The 26,050-nt window shown below is 41.7% G+C and overlaps 2 protein-coding genes across 16 annotated transcripts in view; both read left to right on the top strand.

The window, feature by feature from the left end:
• LOC144588279 (uncharacterized) overlaps window positions 1–14,577 on the top strand; it is a 166,866-nt gene extending 152,289 nt beyond the window's left edge. The window contains exon 3 of the mRNA XM_078390753.1: window positions 1–14,577. This exon is cut by the window's left edge and continues 7,243 nt beyond it. Within this exon, the coding sequence (XP_078246879.1) occupies window positions 4,504–5,577 (1,074 nt within the window). The 5' untranslated portion in view covers window positions 1–4,503 and the 3' untranslated portion in view covers window positions 5,578–14,577.
• Window positions 1–26,050, top strand: part of PCDH9 (protocadherin 9) — a 1,094,858-nt gene that overhangs the window by 335,165 nt on the left and 733,643 nt on the right. The gene's annotated exons all lie outside the window — the stretch shown is intronic.

Here is a 26,050-nt window from a genome sequence, read left to right as displayed (position 1 = left end):
TTTATTTCTTTTTCAAGCACTGAAATGTGTGTGCATTTTAGACATGATTTTGCAATATGGATATATATGGATATTTTGCAATGTGTATATTTTCTCTGTTGACTGAAACAATGAGACTTGTGACACATTAGAGATTAACAGGCTTCATCAAGCAATAAGCACAGTGCCCCCATTGACTTCTGCAAACGTTCAGTAGAGCATTATAGTACCAATTTTTACAACTGTATACATTTTTGGCTGTTCACATTAGAAAATGTGCACATTGTTTTATGTGCACTTTTTTTTGTCAGAATAAGCTTCACAGATATGTGGTTCTCAGGATGAGGTATGCTCCTTTCCACAGTGAGTCATGGGAGGTGCAAAAAGACTACTTTCACCAAGATTGCCAAATAAAACACAGTTCTTCTTCGTGGCCTCTGTGAATCACACTCTGGGTGATCCATGCCTGCGTGGAGCCTCATCGGAAAGTTCTAGAGCTTCGGCAGTAGCAAAAAACACATTAGAATAAGGCCACTCCCCTCGTATAAGTACTTTGGTGAGAGAGTTTATTCCTGATTCCTTCCTGTTATCAATCTTTTTTTCCTTTAAACTTTAAGATACAAATTCATTATCATCAGAGATTTCTTCTTTTCTTCTTTGCTTGGCCTCTGGCCACAGCAACCCCCCCCCCCCCATTACCACTTTTCCTCCTCAAATTATTTTCTCCTATTCATGGTCCCTTTGGGCCCATTTAAACACTGCATGGTCTGTGCTAACAAAATACCATTCTCCGACAGCCACGTCAAGGGTCTTTTTTGCTTGGGAGAGGCACACCAGACGTCCTCTTTCCAGCATTGTAAGAACTTGAAGCACAGAGTCATTCTCACTTATCCAGATTAAAACTCTGTTTTTGGGAACAATCCCTTCAACCAATAAAAATGGCCCAACCTCCTTGTAAGACCATCTCACAAACCAAAGCAATGGAGAAGAGTCTTTCTGAAGCCTCAAAAACAACATCCATCAACCACACCATCCCACTCCAACGCTCCATCTACTTTGTCTAAAACTTCAAAAACCCATAAATCAAAGCACCCGATACCGAAATCCTCAGTATCGAAGCCCTCCACTAAACGTCAAATGTCCACTGAAGCCTCTTCAGTTCTGGAACCTTCTCTGCCTAAAAGACCTAAACAGCATAAATCTAAAGCTGCAGTCATCTCTCAGCAGCCTCAACAAACCACTGAATCAATCTCTATTGGTTCACCTTCTGATGATGACGGAATCCCCTTTCATCAGCCCTGCTCCCATTCACTGGAATGGGATGACAGAGTTGATTGATTAACATCTTCTCCTCCCACTCTGTTCTTTCGAGCAACCCTTCCATAGTTGCTTCACTTGACTCCAAAAAGCAACTAGAGACCATACCTTATTCTGTAACATCTGATCGTCCACCATGACCGCCTCAGAGACATCAGCCCCAACAGTCCTTAGAGCCATATATTTCATCACACGTGGCTCAGACTCGCATTCAGCACTCTCATCGGGTTGCCATTTGCCCCAACCAGTTCTCGACCGGACAAACTGCAACCGCCAATCAGCCTGTTGCTTTATCCAGCTCGACAATACCTTCTCATGGCAGGCCTTGATCTTGACAGTCATCACTGTTGAAACGGCCATATCACCATGACCCACATGGACTCCAACCTGCTCCCTACCTGGCACCTAAAAGATCTGGGACAGTTGAGCAATTTTCTTCTACAAGCTTTTAGAGCTCCAGCCTCCTGATATTTTCCCGTTAATCCAGATGAGGGAAATCATTCCTCTCACTCGGCATCTCCAGTGTCTATATACTCCACTGCTTTACCAGATCATCAACAACCTACATTTTGATATCACCGAGACACAAGTTCTGATATCGATGATCCTCAATATCCATCCTGGTCCATGGACACTCGTTTTGTCCCTCTATTGATGCACGATTTCTGTCACCTGATAGAACCATGACATCAAACTTGACATCACTATGACCCCAAATTTGACACTGACATGCAACTTTATCAAACAACGGCCATGGACACTCGGATGACATCTCTCTGTATAGAAAATCCTCAACACCGACAAATGCCCATGGACATGCCAGCTCCATCAACATTGAGCCACAAGCATCAATACTATGACACTCAACCTATCGACACAGAAGTTGATCAACAATCTGTCAACTGCCAACGCGATCCCGATTATTCCAATCATGGATCCAGACCTCAGACACGGTCAGTATTATTTACCTCACTGGAATTCAACCTTGTTGATGCCGACCCACAATCACTGGCGGAAGAATTCCAAACTTACATCCAACATATGATCAGTATGGCTAAGTCTCTCAATCTCCAAATCCACTGTCCTTTGACAGAACCAGCCGATCATATATATGATCCAATCTCTAAAGATACAACTACTCCAGTACACATCTCGATGTTTCTGTCTCTACTCAGCACCGCTCAATGATCCTGGACTAAACTAGCCTCTTCCCATACCATGTCTAAACGAATCAGTAACCTCTACAGAGTCCGTGATTCTGGAGCTCTATTTCTTCAAAAACAACCAGCTCAAAACTCATTTTTTGTCGAAGCCTCACAATCCAGATCTCAACATCGACAAACCCTCATGCCACCAAATAAAAACAGTAGAAGAATTGACTCAGTGGGAAGATGGCTTTATTCATCAGCAGGGTTCACCATGCATGTCACTAACTACCAGGGAGTCATGGGTGCATATCGACTTTTCCTTTGGGACAATATATCAACCTTTGTAGAATCTTTACCAGAAGATAAAAAAGTACTTTCCCGTACCTTTCAACAAGAAGGTCTTTCCATTGCCAAACAGCTTGGCACACAGTAGAGGCCACAGCAAAGTCAATGGCCACTTTAGTTTCTCTTGTCTAAGGACAGCTGGCCTGGCTGAGGATGCCCGCACATGTATCGAAGACCTTCCATTCGACGTGGCAGGCCTCTTTAATGCTGAAAGTGATGATATTTTGGAAAACATGCAAAAGAAAAGATCAGCAGTTAGCCGTTGGGGAGTTTATCCATTTTACCAACAACATCCCCAACAAAATCAATGGAGACTACCGTACAACCCATATAAAAAATTCCAACGTGATCCTCCAAAACAAACATCTTATACACCCTATTTCAGAAATCAAAGAAATAAACCCCGCCAACAACCCATTACTAGGCGCAATGACCGCAAACCCAAACATCATGTTTGACACTCCCATGGCTGAGATCACACACCACTCCACCCATCCTGCTCTCTGTAGTGATGGAATCCATCACTACAGATGCCTGGGTACTGTCCATCATCCGCGACAGCTACCACATCCATTTCTTCCAACTTCCTCCAGCAACTCACATCACTCCACCATCTCCAAACCTACTAGAGGAGATAAAAATTTACTCTTCAAAGATGCCATACAACCTGTCTCACAACACAACAAAGGGTTTATCTCTTGCTATTTCACCATACCCAAAAAGGACGGAAGTCTTTGCCCTATCTTAGACCTACGAGAGTTAAACAAATACATCATTACCACAAAGTTTTGTATGGTTACCCTCGAATCAGTTCTCCCTTTGCTCCACAAAAACGACTGGTTCACTGTCATAGATCTCAAAGACACATACTTCTGTATTTCCATAATTCCCTCACACAGAAAATTCCTTCAATTTCAGCTAGGATCACAAGCCTACCAATTCAAAAGGCTTCTTTTCGACCTTGCAACAGTTCCAAGAATATTCACCAAGCTCATGGCACTGGTAGTTGCTTACCTCAGGTTGCAAAAATTCTCATATTTCCATATATCGCTGATTGGCTCCTCGTAGCTTATTCCCATCGCAAGGCCCAACAAGACACTCACTTCACCCTTACCCTCCTTCGCGATCTCAGTCTCACTGTCAACAAACAAAAATCAAATTTGAAACCTACAAAGATTATTCATTATATAGGCGCATGCATAAATTCCACACAAGCTCGTGCCTTTCTTCCTCCAGACAAGAGAGGAAAATCTCATTGCATTACTTCAAGTTTTTACCCCTCATGCTATGGTACCCACCTTGACTGTGCAATGTGTACTAGGCACCATGGCCTCTAGGATTTCAGTACTCCAGCAAGATCTCTTCAGTTATGGTTTCTCACCCTCTTCAACCCGCTCACAGACCCTCCTCACACTCTTTTAAAGGTCACCCCAGAACTCGCCTCCCAACTTCAGCGGTGGCATTTTCCTCTCAACCTATCCATCGGGTGGCCGTTCTGACAGCCACGACCACAATACAGGTCACCACCGACACCAGCCTCACAGGCTGGGGAGCTCACTGCAAATCTCTCAAAATCCACACTAAGTGGTCTTCCAGACAGAAATTGCTTCACATCAACGAATTAGAGCTGTTGGCAGTTATGAAAACTTGCAAAGCTTTCAGAAATCTCCTCGCTGGCAAGATGGTATAAATTGCCACTGACAACACCATAGTAATGTACTATATTTTGAAACAAGGTGGTACCCACTCTCCAAGTCTCCTCTATTTAGCGGTCGACCTCTGTGAGTGGTGCCTAGCAGATCATATCTGCCTCACAGCTTTAGACATTGCCAGCCATGACAACAACTTGGATGATCTACTCAACCACACAAACTCTCAAGCTCACGAATGGGAGTTAGACCAATCAGTTTTTCTTCACCTATGTGAATGGTGGGGCAAACCAGCTCTTGACCTCTTCACCTCAGAAGTGCAAACGATATTGCTCCTGAGCTGGCATTGGCAAACATTCCTAAGGAGATGCATTCGTCAGCCAATGGCCCAAGACCCTCACTTACCTTTCTCCGCCGTCCCCACTTCTCCACAAGGTTGTGGTTCGCCTATAACAAGACAAACCCAATGCCATCGTTATAGCCCCTTGGTGGCTGGGACAACCCTGGTTTTCAGTCCTTCACAATCTCTCATCAGACATTCACCACCTGTCTCACCTGCCCCACCTCCTCACATAGAACAATGCCCAAGTACTCCACCCAAACTTACCTGTACTGCACCTGGCAGCATGGAGGATTCCGCCTTGCTAATGAATGTCCTCTGTCAATCAAAGAAGCCCTCCACTAGAAAGGCTTACCTGTACAAATGGAACAGATTCAAATCCTTCACTGAATCTTCTTCATTGCCTTCTATCAACCCATCACTTGCTACTGTTCTATGTTTTTCGCTTCATCTCAAGTCTAGCAGCTTTTCCCTCCCTTCCTTGAGAGTTTACCTCTCCACCATAGTTTCTTATCAGCCCCCTAACTCTCTGGATTTCTTCAAGCATCCAACATTGAAACATTTTTTAAAAGGTCTATCTCATATCTACCTAGATACCTGCCCATCTTCCCCGCAATTGTCACTAACACTAGTACTGCAACAACTTACTAAAGCTCCTTTCGAATCTTTAGCTTCAACTGATTTACAGCTACTTACCTTTAAAACGGTTTTCCTCGTTGCCATCACCTCAGCTGAACGAGCTAGTGAATTAGCGGCCTTACGTCACGACTATCCTTATTTACAGTTTTTTCCTGGATAAAATCAATTTATCCATAGATATTTCTTTCCTTCCAAAAGTCATATCTCAATTCCATCTCTCTCAGCCATTTATCCTTCCTTCCTTCTGCCCATCACCAAGAAAGAATCCTCCATACTTTAGACGTTAGGTTGAGCCCTTGCCTTTTATGTCCAACACACCCAACCTTTCAGGCGTTCACCTCGACTTTTCATAAGTCACCAACCACCTACTAAATATTGTAGGTGATGTCTTAAACTATATCTAGATGGGTTGCTTCAACCATTCACTTCGTGTATCAGCTGGCATGCAAACGAGTCCTGAAGGTGATTTGCCCTCACTCCACCAGAACAGTAGCAACCTCTATGGCATTCCTACATGGCGTACTTCTTCCAGACATCTGCGCCTCTGCCACTAGGGCATAGCTGTCCACTTTCATCCAGCATTATAGACTTGATCTCCAGCAGAAGTCTGATGCAGCCTTTGGACATGCTGTTCTAGCATCTACCTTGGCGTGACACCCTGTCTCAGGATTAGACAGCTTTTTAGTCACCCAGGGTGTGATTCATAGAGGCCACAAAGAAGAACGACAGGTTACCCACCTGTAATTGTAGTTCTTTGAGTGGACCTCTGTGATTCACACATCCCGCCCGTCCTCCCCACTGTCACACCATTCTGTTCAATGTACTGGCGTTTGACACAACTGAAATGGGAGCATTGGCACCAAGGTACATATACGAGGGGAAGGGGCCTTATTATAATGGTTTTTTGCTACTGCAGAAGCTCTAGAATTTTCTGATGAGGCTCCACGGAGGTGCGGATCATCCAGGGTGTGAATCACAGAGGTCCACTCGAAGAATTACAATTACAGGTGAGTAACCTGTCATTCTTCATCATACCTATAGGACAGGATGGGCAAAGTCTAGTTCTGCAGTATTGTTGGAGCACAATTCCCATAAGCCCTAGCCATCACCGCCATCAGTGAGGAATACTGGGAATTATAGATCAGGATCATCTGGAGGATCGTTCTTCCCCCCCCCCCTTGTTGGAAACTTATAAAAAAATACTCGTACAGTTTGAGCATTTCAAAGAGTATTGCATCTTTGAGGAGGGGCAGTGGGCATAAGTATTTTTATTCCACCAGTCTCTGTTTTCCCTCCATGGATAAGAAGTGATTTCTGTTGGGACATGGCAAGATCTATATTCTAGTCGTTACAGAGTTAGTTAGTGATGTCTCAAATTATAAAGTGAGTAGACCTCACTTTACAGCCAATGAGTTTTTTCTCTCTTCTTGATAAGGCTCTACAAAGAGAGTTAATTGCTTTTGCCTGATCCAGAGACACCCCACACTGATGCAGAAGGACAGAGCGAAGCAGATAATGTATGTGCTTGTCTGAGCTGTGAATGTTGCCTGAGCTGCTGCTACCCTGCTTGTTTTTACTGTTTTGGTATGTTTTGTTATGTAGTTTTAGAATTAGGAATGCCCTATTTACTCTTTCCTAAGAGACGTAGATAAAGATTATTATTTATTACTTCACTTTTGCCTCCGTGTCTTCAATTTTTCCCACAATTTCCACCTGTTCTGTGGAGGCACTCCACTCAAAATTGAACTTAATATGGGTTGCATGCACTATGGTCTTGCAATTTAGATTTCTGGAAATGTAGTGGTCATTGTGCGCCTCTTAGTATTTAAAAGTTGGACTGAATCATGTATTGAAGGAGAAAACAACCATACAGGTCGAAGAGTATACATCTTACTGAACCATTGTCTGTTGGTAAGCATTTCCATCTTCATTCATTTACAAAGAGGACTGTAGCTGCCAGCATATTTGGTGGCTGGCAGAGGTGATGGAATGTTTTCTTGCTACAAGAGATCTGTTCCTTGTCCACTGGGGTGGGAAAAAAATAGTCCTCATTCCCTTGGCTCTGTTAATAGCATCCAGATACTAATGGATCTGTCTTACAATATTGAATTTTCACCTGCTAGTAGCTACCAACTCAGTCTTCATTCAGGTTGGATATATAGATCAGTTTAGGGCCACAGACAAATTCAAGGCAACAGCTTTTGGGGGAAATGAGCATGATATCATAATAGCCTATATAAAGAGTTGATGGGTAGTTGGAAAGATTGATTCATGTCATTCATTTACATTTCAGTGGAAAATGGCTGAACTGTTGTGCTGTGGGTTTTTTTGTCTCTCTCTCCATGCCTGTTCCACCCCCACCACACACACACATGTGCCCAAAATCCTATTGGTGTTTGTATACATTTTGTAGAGCATGCTGAGGCTAATAGTAATTAATCAACAAGACACTGACTATGTTCTGCTCTCATGCCTGGTCCTTTGGTTTGCTGTGCAACTGAGATTGGCCCAGCAATTCCTCAGTTAGCTGTGAGCAGTCAAGGCAAATTCTGCAAAACTTACACAAACACCAATAAGATTCCCTCCCCATCATCTGTCTGTCCATATATCTGTTTATCTGTCTATTTTAAAAAACAAAGAAGTTGAGTTGTGTATTAAGCTCAAAATAGAAAATAAAACAAGAAAAGCTGGATTCTGGTCTGTGCTAACTAGAGTCTGACTAGAGATGGGTGCTTAGTCTGAGTGGGTGCCCGTCGGAGGAGGCAGAGTGTGGAATTCGAGGCACCTGCACAACACCATGCCAAAGCGCTGAAGTACCACAGTACATGCCCATCTCTGATTCTCATCCATGATCAGGCTTTAAAAAAATCATTTTTTATATATTCTGAGCAATTTTATGGCACTGTGTTATACAGAAATACATCTCTCTATTGTAAAACTGAGTGCAAACTACCTCAGAAATCTGGGTTAAAAAATAGTATCACTTTTGGAGGTGAAATGCCTCCGAAAGGTGAATTGATTCAAGTTAAGAAATCACTGTAGACACTATCTGTTGCATACTTACACAATTTAGTATGCAACAGATCATGTCTATGGTGGCTTCTTAGCCTGAGGCAATGTGCCTCCAAAAGTTACACAGTTTGCATTATGCTGGTACAGAATCCCAATAAAAAATGGTCAATGTGTAGTTTTTCTTCCTTCCTTCCTTCTTTTCTTTCATTTTTCTTTGTTCAGCAGACTGGATAGTTCAGTAAGTTAAGTTTCTGGCTGTGGAGTCACAGGTTGTGAGTTCAATTCCCCGCTGGGCATCCCAGAAGAGCTACCTTGTGTGGCCCGGGGCAAACTGCACGGTCCCAGGATGCACCCAGAAGAAGGGATTGGCAAACTCTCTACTTAGAAAATACTCTCTACCAAAGGTCAGAACTGACGTGACAGCACATAATTATTATCAATTTTTCTTTAGATGAATTTATTTGATAAACTAAGGATATGTGGAAGCAATCTGCTCAGAGAAGCTTTTCATCTTTTTCTAAAGATTTTTACATGAATTGATTTTACTCCAACTGTCCTGGATTCTTTGAAAACATTGAATTCCATCCCCCTCCCCCCCGGGGATGATATTCCGCCTTCCAAAAGATCATGTGGATAAATAACAAATAGTAACATGTCAACTTCTTTCTTTGATTGTTTTGTGAAGATATAACAATTTATTTGGCTGAAGATAACAAATTCAGAATGGTATGTTTGATGTGATTATGCTCGGATTCCCAAGCCTGTCGTAATTTCAAATAGGAAACCAGGATGCAAAGTAGCAGTATTCCTTTAACTCCTTTCCCAGTTCCCTCCTTTTCTGCATGAGTTTCTTAATCATCATTCCCACTCTTGCTCCCTCCATTTGCAGCTTTCTAAAGGATTGCAGGGTCCTTGGAAGCAGGGAACTTTTTCTGTGTTGGCTACATTTACTGATGCCGCTCTGTGGTGTGCTTTTATGCTTGTATTTGTACATGCATTTGTGTCTGAACACATGTGCATGCAGTGGCAGGAACATCTAACTGTGGAATACGTATATTCACTACACTGGTTAGACTTTGTGAGTTTGATTCTCACAATTCGCACAGGTGTGTTTGTTGCCTTCATTCAGATGTTTTGCTGTGCAGAATCATCAAATGTGAAGCAGAGACGCATGGCTCCTAAACATGAGAGCATAGAAAAGACTGCTCTGGGGAGTTATCATTGCATACCTCTGCTTCGCAGAGGCAGAATACAGCTGTAGTGTCCAGTGTAAAGCCTGGCTCTCAGTTGCTTCTTAAGCTCTGTACAAAGTTTTCCTACCACACCAGGCCAAAAAAAGAAAAGAAGAAAAACTAGTATACAGTATATGCTTAATCCTATATGCCAGTATAATATTTTTAATATTTAATATTTCTCATATGATTATGCATATATAATATTTCTTCTTCATTTGCCTTGGTGTGGTAGGAAAACTTGGTTTATTCCTGTTGGAAGAAAATAGCATCTCTTCAATGGAAGATGGAATACTGTATAGTTGTTTCCATCTACCTAATAGGTCAGAATATTTTGTTTTCTCTCCACTCTGCTTTCCTCCACTTACACACACAGCAGGTTTTCTTAGGAGGGTAGGATTTGGACAACAAACATGCAAACAGTGACAATTAGCTGCAATGCCTAGTATGATAAAAAGAAGTCAATTTGGACAATGAACACAATCAAACTGCAACACAGGAAAAAAAGTATGAAAAATGCTGTTTCATTGTGACAGGCTTTTAGCTCATTATTACTGAGGACTGTGGCTTAGAGTGGAGAGTTAAGAGATGAAAATATCTTGTGAAGTGGCAGTGTGAATGAGGCTTCAGAGATACCCAAGGTAGTTTTGTAAAGTGCTCCTTCCAGGCTATCATAAGATTGCATTCAATTACTAGCTAAAATTAGTTTGAAGCAAGAGGGTGTGGAGACATTGTATATAGCTTTTATTCATGCAAGGAGAATGTAGTGCAGCCTCGTTCCTCTCATCAGATGGGGATTCTTTAAAAGTGTGGGAAATCAGAAGTATAAACTTGAGGATACATACAGTACTTTTAATTTTGGCAGAGTGCTTTTGATAATAAGGTGAGACATCTTATAAAGGATTATATTGATATGGAGGCAGCCTAGGCATTGAGGGAAGAAAACGAATGGCTGCATCTTATGTTACAGACTGGAGACACGGACTGACTTGAAAGGATGGCAGATGTCTTGTCGGAATGGATAGAGTATATGTCTGGCTCCCAGACAGTCTGTTTAGCTTCCAAATTCCATTAAAGGGCTTGGCAGTTCACAGGTCTGGCTCAGACCCAAACGTGTATTACCCACACTGACAAGGCCCTTGTGATCCTTTCTGAAGTTGTGAAAAGTCATTCTAAGTCTTGAGGGTGAAATGTGTGCAAATCCATTGTTAGAGCCATCAATTACACCAATTTTGCTATAGGGATGTGTGTGTATGTTTTTTTAATTTCCTTGGTAAACCACATGATGCATCCTTACATTCTAGAGCATTGTTGGTGACATAATACTTTAAAACCAACCTGAATTTTTTCATAGGCAGTTTTGAAGAAGCCTCGGGAAAAACAGTGACACCTTCATTGCAAAGTCATGAAGTTGACTGTACATGATCATTATTACAAGAAGGAAAGATTCTTGATTTAAGTTGATGGTGCCAAAATCTCTTTGTGAGATATTAACAGCACATTGCCACAAATACCACTAGAAAATTCCTATGATTCTCTTCATTGTTATTTCTAGTGGACTAAAATTCAGAAACGCAAGACATGGGAGAAGTGAGAGGTGTAAGTCCTTGGTTTGTGGTGGAGTCTTTGAGACAGTGTCAGTACCTAGTTGAGTTATTCAAAGGTTAAGGCTTCAGAACTCAAAGGTTTAGCAATGTTTGTGTTTCTGAATTTTATAAATTATCAGTTCAAGAAAAGTTTCAAGTTTCTGTACCACCTATGTTTTTCAAAGGTGAACGTTGTTATGCATCCATTCCCCATACATACTAAGTGCACATACTTCTGCCATGTAGTGTGTGTGTGTGCGTGTAAGTGAGTGAGTGAGTGAGAGATTTTAATGCTGTGTGCTCCAAATCATCCACTGAAGGAGAAAGTGTATTTTCAGATTCATCAGGAAAGGGGATGCAGTGCATTTACAAAAGAATGAATCCCTGTGAAAGTGAGATGACCCATAAATAGGCTGTTTTGCCTCTAAATGCAGAGGATTCAAATTCCAGATGATTTCACTGGACCTTCATTTCTTCGAGTTAAGAATGCATAGAAACCTGTCCCCCTCTAAGACATGCTTCCACTCCTTTTGGCTGCACTGCCACACAATTTAGCATTGCAAGAATGAGTCTCAACAAGCTTTAAGATGCAGACATTTCTTTCTCCCTTTCTGGCATAACTATGAGAAGGAGATCATAAGCTTTTGCTTCTATTTTGAATTAACCATTGCATATCTGTGATGAGTCTTAAGGATAGCTTGCTGAACCAAGGCAACTGGCTTGCATTTGTCTTGATTCAACTAACCATAGCTAATATTAACTAGTTAATCTAAAGTAGAAGCAACAGCTTCTGAGCTCCTCCTCATGGCTGCACTGAAGAGTATAATAGTCTAAGTCTCACAGTGGTTCAGCACAGTGATGCTAAACCATGGTGTACTGCTACTTGCATAATATTAGCAAGCTGAAGCAAAACTTTGGGTTCATGTACCTCTTTTTCCCATTGCCTTATAAAGTGAGATTTCCACAAACTCATGTTGTTGGCACATGGGAGACAGATGTCATAGTTTTAAATTCTTCAAACAAGGTAGCTTCATAACTCAAGATACGAACTTGGTTTCTGGAGAATATAACAGAATTTCTTTCAAATTTTAAAACTTAAAGCAAACCATGACTGATAGAGATGTAAAGTAAGTTCCATCTCTCTAAATTTTGTGCAAGGGCAAATGTTTAAAGCCAACATGCAATGTGTTATCTGTAGATAGAAATTAAAAGCTTATTGGGAAATTCTGAGGCACTCACCATGGAAAAAAAGTGTGGTTTTTCATTATTTTAGGGGAAAAACATTCTGCATGATATACTTTATATATACCTTGCAGCTTTCTTCCCCCTCTTAGTAATCTTAAGAGCTTCAAGTATCATTAACAAGCCAGGCAGGCTTTTGTCCAGGAACAGAGTGTTACAAATAAGTGCCTTAACACTCTGTGCACGTTAATGCGGCAGAACAAGGCTTAGCACCAATTTGCAGGCACTAAAAACTGTTAGAATGCTGTTCCCCCACCACAGGGCAAATCGCTTGAAAACACGCTAATTGTCAGCCACACTCTTCTGAAAGATTTTGGGTCAATGCCAAATGTTAACATGCTTTTCAGTGAGTTTGGAATGAAGCAACCTGTCATATCCCACTTCCTCACCCCTGAAATCTTGCCTTTGAGAAGAAGGGAAATGGTATCTAAAAATGGCCAAGGGTTTGTGTTAGGTATGGTCATTATGAAGCTCTAGTGCTATTATTTCTCAAGGGTCACACCAAAAAGCAGTCTTGGCTCTACTGCAGAAAATGTATTAGAAAACCACTTGCTAAGAACACTTGACATTCATATCTTACTTTTAGGGTTTTCAGAGCTCTTCACACATGTTGTCTCTGTAATCTAATAGAATTATCTAGTGTAATTATCCTCATATTACAGAGGAGGCGCTGGTGATGACTTGCTGAAACATACAGTAGTTTGCTGTCCTTTTGCTTTGCTGCCTGAGGCAAGGGGTTCAACCTGCCCCATGAGCAATGATGTAGTGGAGCCACTGCCTGCAGGAATGAAGCTGCAGGACTTCCTGATTACTAGGAACTATGATGTTCTCAGCCACAACCAGCCTCGATTTCTCAGTTTCATCTCAATTTGTCTTTAATCCTCACACTAACTATGAGAGAGATACATTGCCTGAAATCCTGTTGCTTAACATAGTTAAATTCTAGCTAGAGTAGGCCCATTGAATCAGTGGAATTTATGGAGAATTTGACTCATTTAATCCCCAGTGATTCAATCAGCCTATGGTAAACAATAGGATTTCAGTCATTGTTGTGAACCATCTCTGCTGTAATGCAAAGTGCCTGAGTGGTTTGATCTTGAATCAGTTAAGAGCCATTAAGTTTACAGAAGACCTGTATGGGTTAATATATTTGCCTGCATTTTTGCATTTCTTAGATTTTAATGAGTGGGCTAGCTATGGGCTACATGATGAGCAATTGCCAATTTGCCACTATACCACTGTGCATAACAGAGTTGACGCTGCCCTAACATGATGGGGGATACAGCAGAAAAGATTCTACTGCATATATTGGCCAAGAAGGTATTGGTGCTTGGAGCAGTTTCCAGAAGACAAGAGGAACTGATTGGAGTGACAACAATCCTATGTTTGATTTACAGCATTTGGTAACTGTTACAGGTTAATCTTGTGCTCTGCATTGCCTTACATCACAGTCTGTCTTGTGTGAATTGAACCAACCATGGCTTTTAGCAGGCAAAGTTAAAGGCCGCTAAAACTCTTCACTCTGCCAGCACTTTGGACAGCTCAGTTTCTTCTTACTGTTGTTGTCTGCAATGAACTAGAGCCAGTTCTTGTGGATGGTAAGAAATGTGTTAATGTTTATGCTACTGTCATGCCAGGTGCACTTTCAACTACCTGTGGAGGACCTTTTCCTTGAAAAATGAACCACAAGTGAAATTATATACTCCCTTGGATCATTTTCATGGCTCAGGTAGTGGGGATAGTGGTTATTGACCAGGTAAGGATTTATGGTCAGGCTAGACAGTCATTGTTTTTCTGGATAATGGATTGTTTCTCACACACTTCATAAATAATGTGCAATGTTCTTGTCAAGCTGATGAGCACTACCAGGAGTGGGGACTGCCTAATGTAGAAAACATCCTGTTGTGTTTCCTGCTCTAAGACCTCAAGAAGGAAGTGTGTTTGAGGAGGGATGCTGTAATTGTTTCATTCATAGTTCCTTGAAAATGCAAGCTGTGTCACATACGATAGCATTATATGGGGTGTATGTGTTTCGGAATCACAGTTGATCCATCATTTACTCAGCTTTTCACACTACAAGATTATTCCCTCAGGGTTATTTAGTAACCTATAAAAACTGTTGTACTCTGTGTCAGAACTGTCATGCACATGTTCATTCAAATAAGAATTAGAGACTAGAAAGAGCCTCGTGGCGCAGTGGTTAAAACGCTGCACTGCAGCTAAAAACTGTGCTCACGACCTGGGGTTCAAATCCCAGGTAGCCGGCTCAAGGTTGACTCAGCCTTCCATCCTTCCGAGGTCGGTAAAATGAGTACCCAGCTTGCTGGGGGGGGGGCAATGTGTAGCCTGTATAATTAAATTGTAAACTGCCCGGAGAGTGCTTGTAGCGCTATGGGGTGGTATATAAGTCCAATAAATAAATAAAGTAAATAAATAAAGAATATAAACTAGCTACAAATGAGACTTGTAACAGACCAGGATTAAAGGCTTACATTTAAGTTTCTCACCATTCCATTCGATTTTTCCTGTCTACAGTTTTCCATACCTAATATCCAATATTCTGTATCCATTAAGTACATTCAATGAGCTGTAGGATATCCCCCCCCTTGGAGTTCCTTCCTTCCTTCCCTCCTTCCTTCCTTCCTTCCTTCCTTCCTTCCTTCCTTCCCTCCCTCCCTTCCTTCCTTCCTTCCTTCCTTCCTTCCTTCCCTCCCTCCCTCCCTCCCTCCCTCCCTCCCTTCCTTCCTTCCTTCCTTCCTTCCTTCCTTCCTTCCTTCCTTCCCTCCCTCCCTCCCTCCCTCCCTCCCTCCCTCCCTCCCTCCTTCCTTCCTTCCTTCCTTCCTTCCTTCCTTCCCTCCCTCCCTCCCTCCCTCCCTCCTTCCTTCCTTCCCTCCCTCCCTCCCTCCTTCCTTCCTTCCTTCCTTCCCTCCCTCCCTCCCTCCCTCCCTCCCTCCCTCCTTCCTTCCTTCCTTCCTTCCTTCCTTCCTTCCTTCCTTCCTTCCTTCCTTCCTTCCTTCTACATACATTTCTGTTCCCCACCAGTTATGCTGTTTGAGCTACAGAAGTGATTAAAGAATAATATTTATTCATTTCCATAATAACCAAATTAGTGACACACAGTAACATGTTACTTTAAAGTGAGCAACTGCACTTTAAACATTCTATATCTTCAGTAAATTTGTTTACTGTTGCTAACGTCTTGTGTGTCTATACTGAGTAAACTATATTATCTAACTCAGTGTCATCGTTTCCAATTAGTCATCATGACTTGCAGGGGGAGGGACAGCTCCATGACCACATTGCATAATTCATATCAGTCTCCTCATATTCCATTATCTACCCTCTGGATGAGGTGGATTATTTAGATCCATTTCAATCCACTTTAAGGCTTTATTATGATATAGAGACTGGTTTCTGATACCATTGATCATGTTATTCTTCTGAGAATTGTTTCAATTTGGAGGATCAGAGCTAACACTATGGCAAGGTAAAGGTAAAGGTTCCCCTTGACATTTAGTCCAGTCGTGTCCGACTCTAGGGCATGGTACTCATCTCCGTTTCCAAGCCATAGAGCCAGCATTTGTCCGAAGACAGTTTCTGTGGTCACGTGGCCAGTGCAACTAGACACGGAACACCATTATCTTCCCAGCATGGTTGATACCTATTTATCTACTCACATTTACATGCTTTTGAACTGCTAGGTTGGCAGGAGCTGGGACAAACGATGGGAGCTCACTCCGTCGCGTGGATTCGATCTTACGACTGCTGGTCTTCTGACCCTGCAACACAGAGGCTTCTGCGGTTTAACCTGCAGTGCCATCACATCCCCCCCAACACTATGGTGATGATACCCAATTATCTTTCTCCTTTCTGTCTGTATCCAAGCTATTGTGTTGTTTATTTTCTTTTTATTTTATTTCCCCTCCTTTATCATGGAATCATAGAATACTGAAGTTGGAAGGGGAAGGGCCTACAAGGCCATCAAGTCCAACCCCCTGCTCAAAGCAGGAATACAATCAAAGCATATCTGCCAGGTGATTTTCTAAGTTTTTCTTGAATGCCTCCAGTGTTGGAGCACTCACCAACTCCTGAGGTAACTGGTTCCACTGTTGTACTGCTCTAACAGTTAGGAAGTTTTTCCTGATATTCAATTGAAATCTGGCTTCCTTTAACTTGAGCCCATTGTTGCGTGTCCTGCACTCTGGGATGATCGAGAACATATCTTGCCCCTCCTCTGTATAGCATTTCAAATATTTGAAAAGTGCTATCATATCACCCCTCAGTCTTCTTTTCTCAAGGTTAAACATGCCCAATTTCCTCATAAGGCTTGGTTTCCAGCCACCTGATCATCCTTGCCACTCTCCTCTGAACTTGTTCCAATTTATTAACATCCTTCCTGAAGTGTGGTGTCCAGAACTAGACACAATATTCAAGGTGAGGCCTAACTAGTGCTAAATAGAGGGGAACTAGCACCTTGTGAGATTTGGAAACTATACCTCTATTAATGCAGCCTAAAAAAGCATTTGCCTTTTTGTAGCCACGTCACACTGTTGACTCATATTTAGCTTGTGATCTACAATGCCAAGATCCTTCTCCCTTGTTGTTTTGCTGAGCCAGGTATCCCCCATCTTGTAACTGTGCAATTGGTTTCTTTTTCTGAGGTGCAGGACTTTGCATTTATCCCTGTTGAATTTCATTCTGTTGCTTTCAGCCCAGTGTTCCATCCTATCAAGGTCATTTTCAATTTTGTTTCTGTCTTCTAGGATATTAGCTATTCCGCCCGATTTGGTATCATCTGCAGGTTTAACAAGCATTCCTTGCACTCCTTCATCCAAGTCATTAATAAAAATATTGAAGAGCACCAGGCCCAGAACTGAGTCTTGTGGTACCCCACTTGTTACCTCCTCCCAGTTAGAGAAGGACCCTTTAATCATTACCCTCTGAGTACAATTCTGTAGCCAGTTGTGTATCCACCTGACATGATTTATCCAGCCCACACCTAGTTAGCTTGCTAATCAGGATATCATGGGATACTTTGTGAAAAGCTTTGCTGAAGTCAAGATATACTATGTTTACAGCATTCCCTCTGTCTATCAGGGAGGTTACCTAATGGAAAAATGAGATCAAATTAGTTTAACAGGGTTTGTTATTGACAAATTCGCGCTGGCTTCTAGTTATTACTGCATTTAAAATATGTATACTCTACCTTTCTATTTAAGAGGACCCAAGGTGGTTTACAATAATCAAACAAATGATATTTAAAACCGAAAAAACCCAAACCAGAAGCACCCCTTTTTTAAAATCCCCACCTAAGCAGCTTTGTTGTTGTTGTTTAGTCGTTAAGTCATGTCTGACTCTTCATGACCCCATGGGAGCATGCCAGGCCCTCCTGTCTTCCACTGCCCCCTAGAGCTGGGTCAAATTCATGTTGGTAGCTTTGATGACATTGTCCAACCATCTTGTCCTCTGTTGTCCCCCTTCTCCTCTTGCCTTCACATTTTCCCAACATCAGGGTCTTTTCCAGGGAGTCTTCTCTTCTCATGAGATGGCCAAAGTGTTGGAGCCTCAGCTTCAGGATCTGTCCTTCCAGTGAGCACTCAGGGTTGATTTCCTTCAGACCAGTGAGCACTCAGGGTTGATTTCCTAGTGTCCAAGAAAAATCCTGCATGGGGATTAAAGTGTTTGCCTGTTTGCAGAAGAAAAGCAGGGGCAGGGGCAGGGGTGTGTGTGTGGCTTCCTTGTGAGAAGCAATTCCACAGGCTGGGAGCAGTGACAGAGAAAGCTCTCTCTTATGTCCTCAGCACATGCACTTGTGAGGGTGGCAGGTCCAAAAGAAAAGCCTGCTCTGATGATTTTCAAACATGGACAGGCTTATGTTACAGTTCTTAGTCAGCATGTGATGTCATTTAAAGACTGGATGATGGTCAGTAGCTTAAAGCCTAGCCAATGAACACAAAGATGTCACTGGTCAGTCTCAAGGCAGAGAGGAGGGGAGGGATTTGACCTTTGCTAAAGGGGGTACGGTCCTCTTGAAGACTCTGGTTCATAGTTTGGGTATAGTTCTCTATTCAGTCTTAAATCAATCTTGGCGTACATGGATTAGTGTCCGATTTAGTATAAGGCAGCTGTATATGTTTTTAACTGACTATGTTCTGATAAACTTCCAGGGATCCCCAGAATTCCCAGAACCCAGTTTGAAAATTGATGCTGTTAAACAGCATAGAAGTGCTAAGTGCTGTGATGATGGTGAGATGTGGAACATTTCATTAAATTTTACCCTGCTTTCCTAAGGTAACAAGTCATGTTCAGGGGCAAACATGCACATTTTGTCTGTCCTATTAATGGAAGTTAAATGCCTCTCTGAAACAATGTTACAACATGGAAGTACTGAGATTATATGTGAAGGAGACCTTCAGTTTAGCTTCGGTTCATGCTGGGGCCCATTCTTTGCACTGACAGTGGTGGCCTTTTTGGTTTCTCCCATTGACACTCCATTTAGAGTGAACACTTCAAAAGAATACACACTGAGGAGATCAGAGATAAATCACCACAGGGTCCTGGCAAGCAGATGGCATCAAAGGCATCCTTTCCTCCACTCCTGAGTAATAATTTGGTGAAATCTTGAAGACTACTTTATTGAAGTAGTAGTCACATCAGCTTTACGCTCTCAGTGAAAAAGACAGGTGCAAGCCCAGAGCACCTCTGAATCTCATTGTCTGCAAGCTGTGATCTGGGCACTGTTTTTTCACCCTGCTGATTTGGCTTCTTTTCTGATGCTGCACTAAAATACATGGTCTACAACACAGGATGAGGGTGGTTTGAAAGCTGGCAAATAGCCTGTTAGTTCCCAAAATAATGTTTGCCTTTTAACTTTGGAAGTAAAAGAGATTAGGTGGCATTAAATCTCAACATCTGTGCAGTCTGGTGGGGCAAGATATATACATTGTTGCTGAAGTATCATCCAGAGGGAGATGTGAGAAGCACAAGCTGATGTGTAAAAGAGACTGTGGTGGTGGTGGAAACTGCTGAAATCAGACTTGCTCATGCCCACAAGTCTGAGCATTTTGGAGATCACAGGGGAAGTAGGACCTTTCTATCTATCATCATAAGAAGCTGACTACAGTGGTGCCTCACTTAACGATGTTAATTCGTTTCAGCGAAATTGCTGTAGAGCGAAAACATCATAAAGCGAAAATAAAAAACCCATTGAAACGCATTACAACCCAATTAATGTGTTCCAATGGGCTAAAAACTCACTGTTCAGCAAAGATCCTCCCTACGGCGGCTATTTTCGGTGCCTGTCTAGCGAAGAATTTGTCCTAGAAAATAGCGGGGGCCATTTTCTTCAGCTGGTGGCCATTTTGAAACCCGACAATCAGCTGTTTGCTGGTCGTTGTAATGCGAAAAATCGGTTCCCGAAGCAGGGAACCGATCAGCGCACAGCGAATGTTGCCCATAGGAAGCATTGTTTTGCGATCGCTTTTGCGATAGCAAAAAAGCCATCGTTAAGCAGATTTGTCATTATACGGGGCAATCGTAAAGCGAGGCACGACTGTACATTGTTAGGAAGGAGTGTAAGAACTTAAATTTTGCCTTGCTAAATCATATCAAGATTCACTTGATGGTTGGAGAATACAGTGGTGCCTTGACTTACGAACGTCCCTACTTACGACCATTTTGAATTACGACCAGCTCCAGCTGCACATTTTTGCTTCTACTTGTGACTGGAGCTTCCACTTATGAACAGAAAAAGGCAGGGGGGGAATGCGGGAAATTCAAATTTCTAACTGTAGGTGGTGACGAGGCTGCTTCTTTGTAGCTCTTTCGCCCCAGCAGTTAGAGAGTGTGTGTTGGAGGAGGCTTGGGACTGCCTCCTTCTGCTTCTGAAATAGTGTGTGTGTGTTTGCAGGAAGGCTTCGGGCTGCCTAGTAAGGTAAGGTGCTGTTTTCTACTTTTTAAAACTGTTCTGGGTGTTTTTGCAGTGTGGTTTTGAGCTGGGAGGATTATGTTTCTTTGCTGTGATGGGTCTTGGGGGTTTTTGTTGGTTTTTTGGGTTTCTTCCCATTTCTGATAGGTCTTGGGGTTTTTGTTACTTTTTGTTTTTTCCTATTTCTGATGGGTCTGGGGGGTTGGTTGCTTTTGGGGGGTTTCCCCAATTTCCAATGGGTCTTGGGGCTTTGTTTGTTTTTTTGGCTTCCCCCCATTTCTGATGGGTCCTGGGGGGTTGTTTGTTTGTTGGCTGTTCCCCTCATTTCTAATGGGTCTTGGGGGGTTTTGTTGCTTTTTGGGGGTTTTCCCCATTTCCAATGGGTCCTGCATGCTTCCTTTGCTTTTTCCTTTGTTTTCTTTCCATTTCTGACCTGCCCCCTTTGTTCTCTGTGCATTTCTGACCTGCTCCATTTGTTTTCTGTGCATTTCCAACGGGTCTTGCATGCTTGATTGCTTTTCTTCCCCCCCCCCTTTGGTCGGAAGGGATTAATCATGTTTCCAATGAGTCTTGCAGTGGTTTTTGTATGTGTGTGTGATATTTTCTTCAACCAGAACAGATTAATTGCATTTCAGTGCATTCCTATGGGAAATGGTGCTTTGATCTATGACCATTTCGAGTTATGCCCATCTTCTGGAATGGATTATGGTCTAAGTCAAGGCACCTCTGTATGTAGCCTTCCAGATGTAGTTGAGGTTACAGCTCCCAACAGTTTTCATTGTTCTGTCCTAAGGCTAGGGTAGCTAGGAGCTGACATCTACTACAATTGGAGGCCATGCAACTCCCATCCTGATCTTTGGGTTGGATTCAAACTGAGGACTGGAGTGGATGGTCATTTGTCCTGCAGTTTGGTATTCTGCAGAGGTGGATTATTTTGCTCTTTTTTTCCCAGTGATCAGATGATGTAATCACTAGAGCAAACCAATCCACCATCAAAGTGCCCCTATCCCCAGTTTTTTGAACCCCTTATACTTTTTGGGTGTGAGTAATTGCACCCTAGTTTACTCCATTTTGAATGCTTGCAATCACTGGAAACCAACCAAAATTGAGCCTTTCAGCTGTAAAAGCTGCCAAAATTTGTTATTATTAAGTGGCTTAATAAGGAAGCCACTTTAGTATATCATCAAACTGAACACTTCTCATGCTCCTCTGTGAAGGGGATGAGGAAGTGAAATTATTATTATTAAATGTTTGCCTCTGCTAGACTGTCATTGATGTACTGAATCAGATTATATTTTTAAAAAATATTTTATTTGCAGGCAGTTTCTTGGTCACACACAAAGCAAATAAAATTATTATAAAAGAATTTAATCTAAGTGATTCAGCACAACAGTTATTGCAGAGGCAAAAAAATGCAGTTATCCTGCCCCTCTGCAGAGAAGCAGGGCAAACCTTCAATTTGCCAGTATCCTGAAACAGCTAATTTTTAAGCCACTTCACGATACCAGAAATTCACAGTAGTGGGAGATGGACTAAATAGGGTGACTTGAAGTCAGTATGCTATTTGGATACAAGGATCACACCAAATGGCATATCGCCCCCCCCCCCCGGCCTCATGCAACCCTATTTAGTCTGCACTGGCCTGCTCTAAGATGACCAGTGTAGTCACAGCCTAAGTTGATTGAACCTGGTTCATACAGAAATAAATAGGTCAAGTTACCATGACTTAACTCAAATCTCATTGTTTCAATGAGAACAAAGTATGATAAACTGAATCTGGTAAAGATCTGAGGAGTTCCCTCGTTGAGCAACTCAAAGCATGAATGGACAAATTGTTCAGTTACTGTTGTTACTGTTGATGCACTTTTTACTCCATAGCATCACTGGTGCATGTGACCTGATACTGCTTTCATAATTATTTAATTTCTTGCCTTAATGTTTGGTACTTTTTGCAATTTTTGTATTTTCTGTACTTTTGAGGTTGCTTGTTGCTGAAACTCCAAGTTCTATCAAGTAAGTTTTTCTTTGTTGCTTATTCAGAAGTGTGATATCTGGCTTATTAAAATCAATGTCCTTTTCCTGGTATAGTACTTTGGTTTTGTTTTCTAAAATCAGAGGTGCCTGGAATTTATAATATGGAGGAAAAGATGTGAATACTCCATAAGATTTAGCCAAATGCTGAAAAATGATTTTTGCAATTTAGCTTTGCTCATATAATCAATCCATTCCAGTTTAGGGCATTCAGCTACGATATCATGAGTTGCTCATTTGGATTTGTAATAGGCCCTACATTTATCACTTTCAACGTGCTTCATATTTCCTGATAGTATCTAGTGCAAATTACTTGGTCTTGGATTGGAGAAGGAGGAGGAAGATATCTGAAACCATTTCCATCCTGGATGTAAAGAAATGTGCTAATTTTGTAAATTACTGTTAAATTGAACTGAGCTGAAATTCTTATCTAACTGTAACTGGGAGCAGAAATGCTGAAGTCCCCGGCCTATGTTTTCCCTTCTCCTAAAGGTAAACAGGTTTTTAAGGAACTCATGAGGAACTCAGAGGCCTGCCTTGGCTGAAATCAAGCACAATTTAACAGTGTCTTGGGGAGCTGATCTCATGAATTCCTTGTCCTCTTTTGCCCTTCTCAGTTTGTTTTAGGGACTGATTGAACAATTTTGCAGTTGGCTCTGAATACAACTAAAACAGTTGTCCCTCTTAATGGACAAGTAGATCTGCTGGCTCTCTCGTTTGACTATGGATGAAATACCAAACCATGTAACACATCTCAGACTTGGGAACTGAGGCCGTGGTCATACCAGAGAAATGTTTCCCAGTTCTTCCTCATTTATTTAGATTTTTGTGTGTGTGGTCAAATGATGCACAAACATTATCTTTTTTTTTTTTTTGTCTGCCTCTGTGCTATTTCTGCATCAAATCCCACCAGCCAGGAGACTTCTATTTTGTTGCAGCTGTTGTTGCGGGATTTATCGCACAAGAGGTTTACAGTGGCATCCTGTGTGCATGGCTGTACCAATACTTTTCCTGGCAATCCACTTTGTGTTGCTTCCACCAGTGATGTCATTTGCCTATATGTCACCCCCCTTTTTTTAAAGCAAGTGGAGTGTCAATGTGTTGGAAAACATATGTGTAGCCTGTATAATTAAAAAAAATTGTAATCCGCCCGGAGAGTGCTTAGCGCTATGGGGCGGTATATAAGTCCAATAAATTAAATAAAATAAATAAATAAAATATGTCATTGGGCTCCGCGTTTCACTTATTTGTGGATCCTTCCACCAGGTGGTGCTCTTTCTACTGAGCCCTTTCATGTTTTCCTCTTCGGGTCCTTGTGGTAGAGTTGCAATGAAAACAAAGCCTGGCTACACGTTTCTCTACTGCAAGAGGCACAAATGCAGCAGAGAAACACATAATCATTGAGGAAATGTTACCAAAACATCTATGTAATGAATTTTTTAAAAAGAAAAAAGGAAACAAGGGGCCCCAGAGACCTAAACAACCAAGAGGGAAATATTCCAGTATAGAAGTGTAGCCAGTCATATCACATTAAATTTAGGGAAATGTTACAGTAATTCAAAAACACGTCAGAACACGCACCCTGGGATATATGTCACGTGATCGCAATGCATGACTGCTCAGGAAATAAAAGACATGAGAAAATAGGGAGATGTTTTCCTGGTGTGACCATGAAGCCGAGGCTTCATGATAGTTTGTGCTCTGGAATCTTGTAGATAATATACAGTGGTGCCTCGCTTGATGACGATAATCCATTTCAGCAAAATCACAGTACAACTAAATCGTCGTCAAGCGAAAGTAAAAAATCCATTGAAATGCATTGAAAACGGTTCAGTGTGTTCCAACGGGCAAAGTACCTCACCATCCAGTGAAGATCCTCCATAGGGCAGCCATTTTTTTGTGCCTGTATAGCGAGGAATCTGTCCTTAACACAGCAGGGAGCCATTTTGCACAGCGGTGAGCCATTTTGAGAGCCGCCGATCAGCTGTTTTTAGATCATCGTTTAGCGAAAAATCGGTTCCCAAAGCAGGGAACTGATCGTCAAGCGGATTTTCCCCATTTAAACATTGTTTTGTGATCGCAAGAGTGATCATAAAAACCTCATCATTAAGCGGATTCATCGTGGAATGGGGTAATCGTTAAGGGGGGCACCACTGTAGTTCAGTGTGCATGTGGTATGTCTTCTCATTTTGAAGATGATTTCGCTTTCAGATACAAATGCCTATACTTAGTGTTGCCAACCCCCATAAAAAGAGCTTGCAAAAGTTTATTTTTGTACTGTAGTTCTTATAATTCCTCAGTCAACAATATGTAGTGTCCCTTTTTGTGAGTACTATGTGAAAAGGCTGTTCCTAACCTTTACTAAGGGGGATACATATGTTATTTACAGCTACACTTGCATACATTCTCAACAGATGGTGGTTTTGTAAAGGATATATAGAAATAAAGAGCTAAAGCCTGTAGTCAGTCACAACTGGTGTAAACTGGAATGTGTTTAAGTGTTAAATTGCCATGTTATTATTGATTCAATGGATCCACTCTAGTTGAAAGTATCAGTAGGATTTATCCTAAACTATTAACTTTTTTTTTTCATTTTGGTCTTTAGTTGCCTTGTGTTGTTGTGTACCCAGTGTAGCACAGGGGGTGATATTTACACTGTGTGAAGCATACAGTCTAGATTTAGATTAAATACAGCCTGATGCAGTGCTGGCAAGCAGTTACAGTGTTAAGTACATGTTGGTATTAATTGTGGAACTCAATAATTGTTTGTAGCTGGTACCCTACTAAGTCAGAGCAGTGGTGTCAACCAGAGGCCATCAGTCAATGTCAGATAACTGAGTATAGTTGCTTATATTTAGAGACAGGAATATAGAATGTTAGATTGCCGGAGCATCATATTGGTTACACTTGATGGAATAGAAAATGCCTTTTCAATTTTGGCATTTCTCTTTTTTTATTTTTTGTTCATTTCATTTATAAATTCTGTTTCTAGTAAAATGGTATTGCTATTCTGGTAAACAGAACAACACAGAGATACATTTTATGATTTCTCCCTTAACTCAAACATAAACATATGGTATATATGCTATATGTATACCAATATTTGGCCTGGACCCCAGTAGTGGGAATATGTTGAAACAATACCTAGTCGTGCAAGTGGTTGCGCCTTTTTGGAGTTTGTAAAAGGAGGGATCAAGTTAGCACAGTGAGGCGGCTCAAACGCAGGTCAAGTACCCACGAGCACTACATGCTAACATGAAAAAGAGTGTGCAAAGGAAGGAGAGACTGCAAATGAGAAGGTGAATGAGTTGGAAATGAGGAAAGAAGCAGGCTGAGCTGCTGGAAACCAAATACTAGGATTATGACAGTGGAACATGCTTATGTTAGGACTACCTTTTAATAGATACCTCTTTCCTTCTCTCCAGCCTGAAATCCCATATAAATACACCTATGGATCTTTTTGCTTTACCACCGTTGCACTGGATATACAGCTTTATGTTTATATCCTACTGTTTCTTGAAATAACTCAGGAGGTATCTATATGTGGGTTCCCCTGTTTTATGCTTATGGAAAATCTATAATAAATTCATTGGAAAGATATGG

Source organism: Pogona vitticeps, chromosome 3 (genome assembly GCF_051106095.1).
Source record: "Pogona vitticeps strain Pit_001003342236 chromosome 3, PviZW2.1, whole genome shotgun sequence".
NCBI lineage: Eukaryota > Metazoa > Chordata > Lepidosauria > Squamata > Agamidae > Pogona > Pogona vitticeps.
This window is presented reverse-complemented; position numbering and strand designations above follow the sequence as displayed.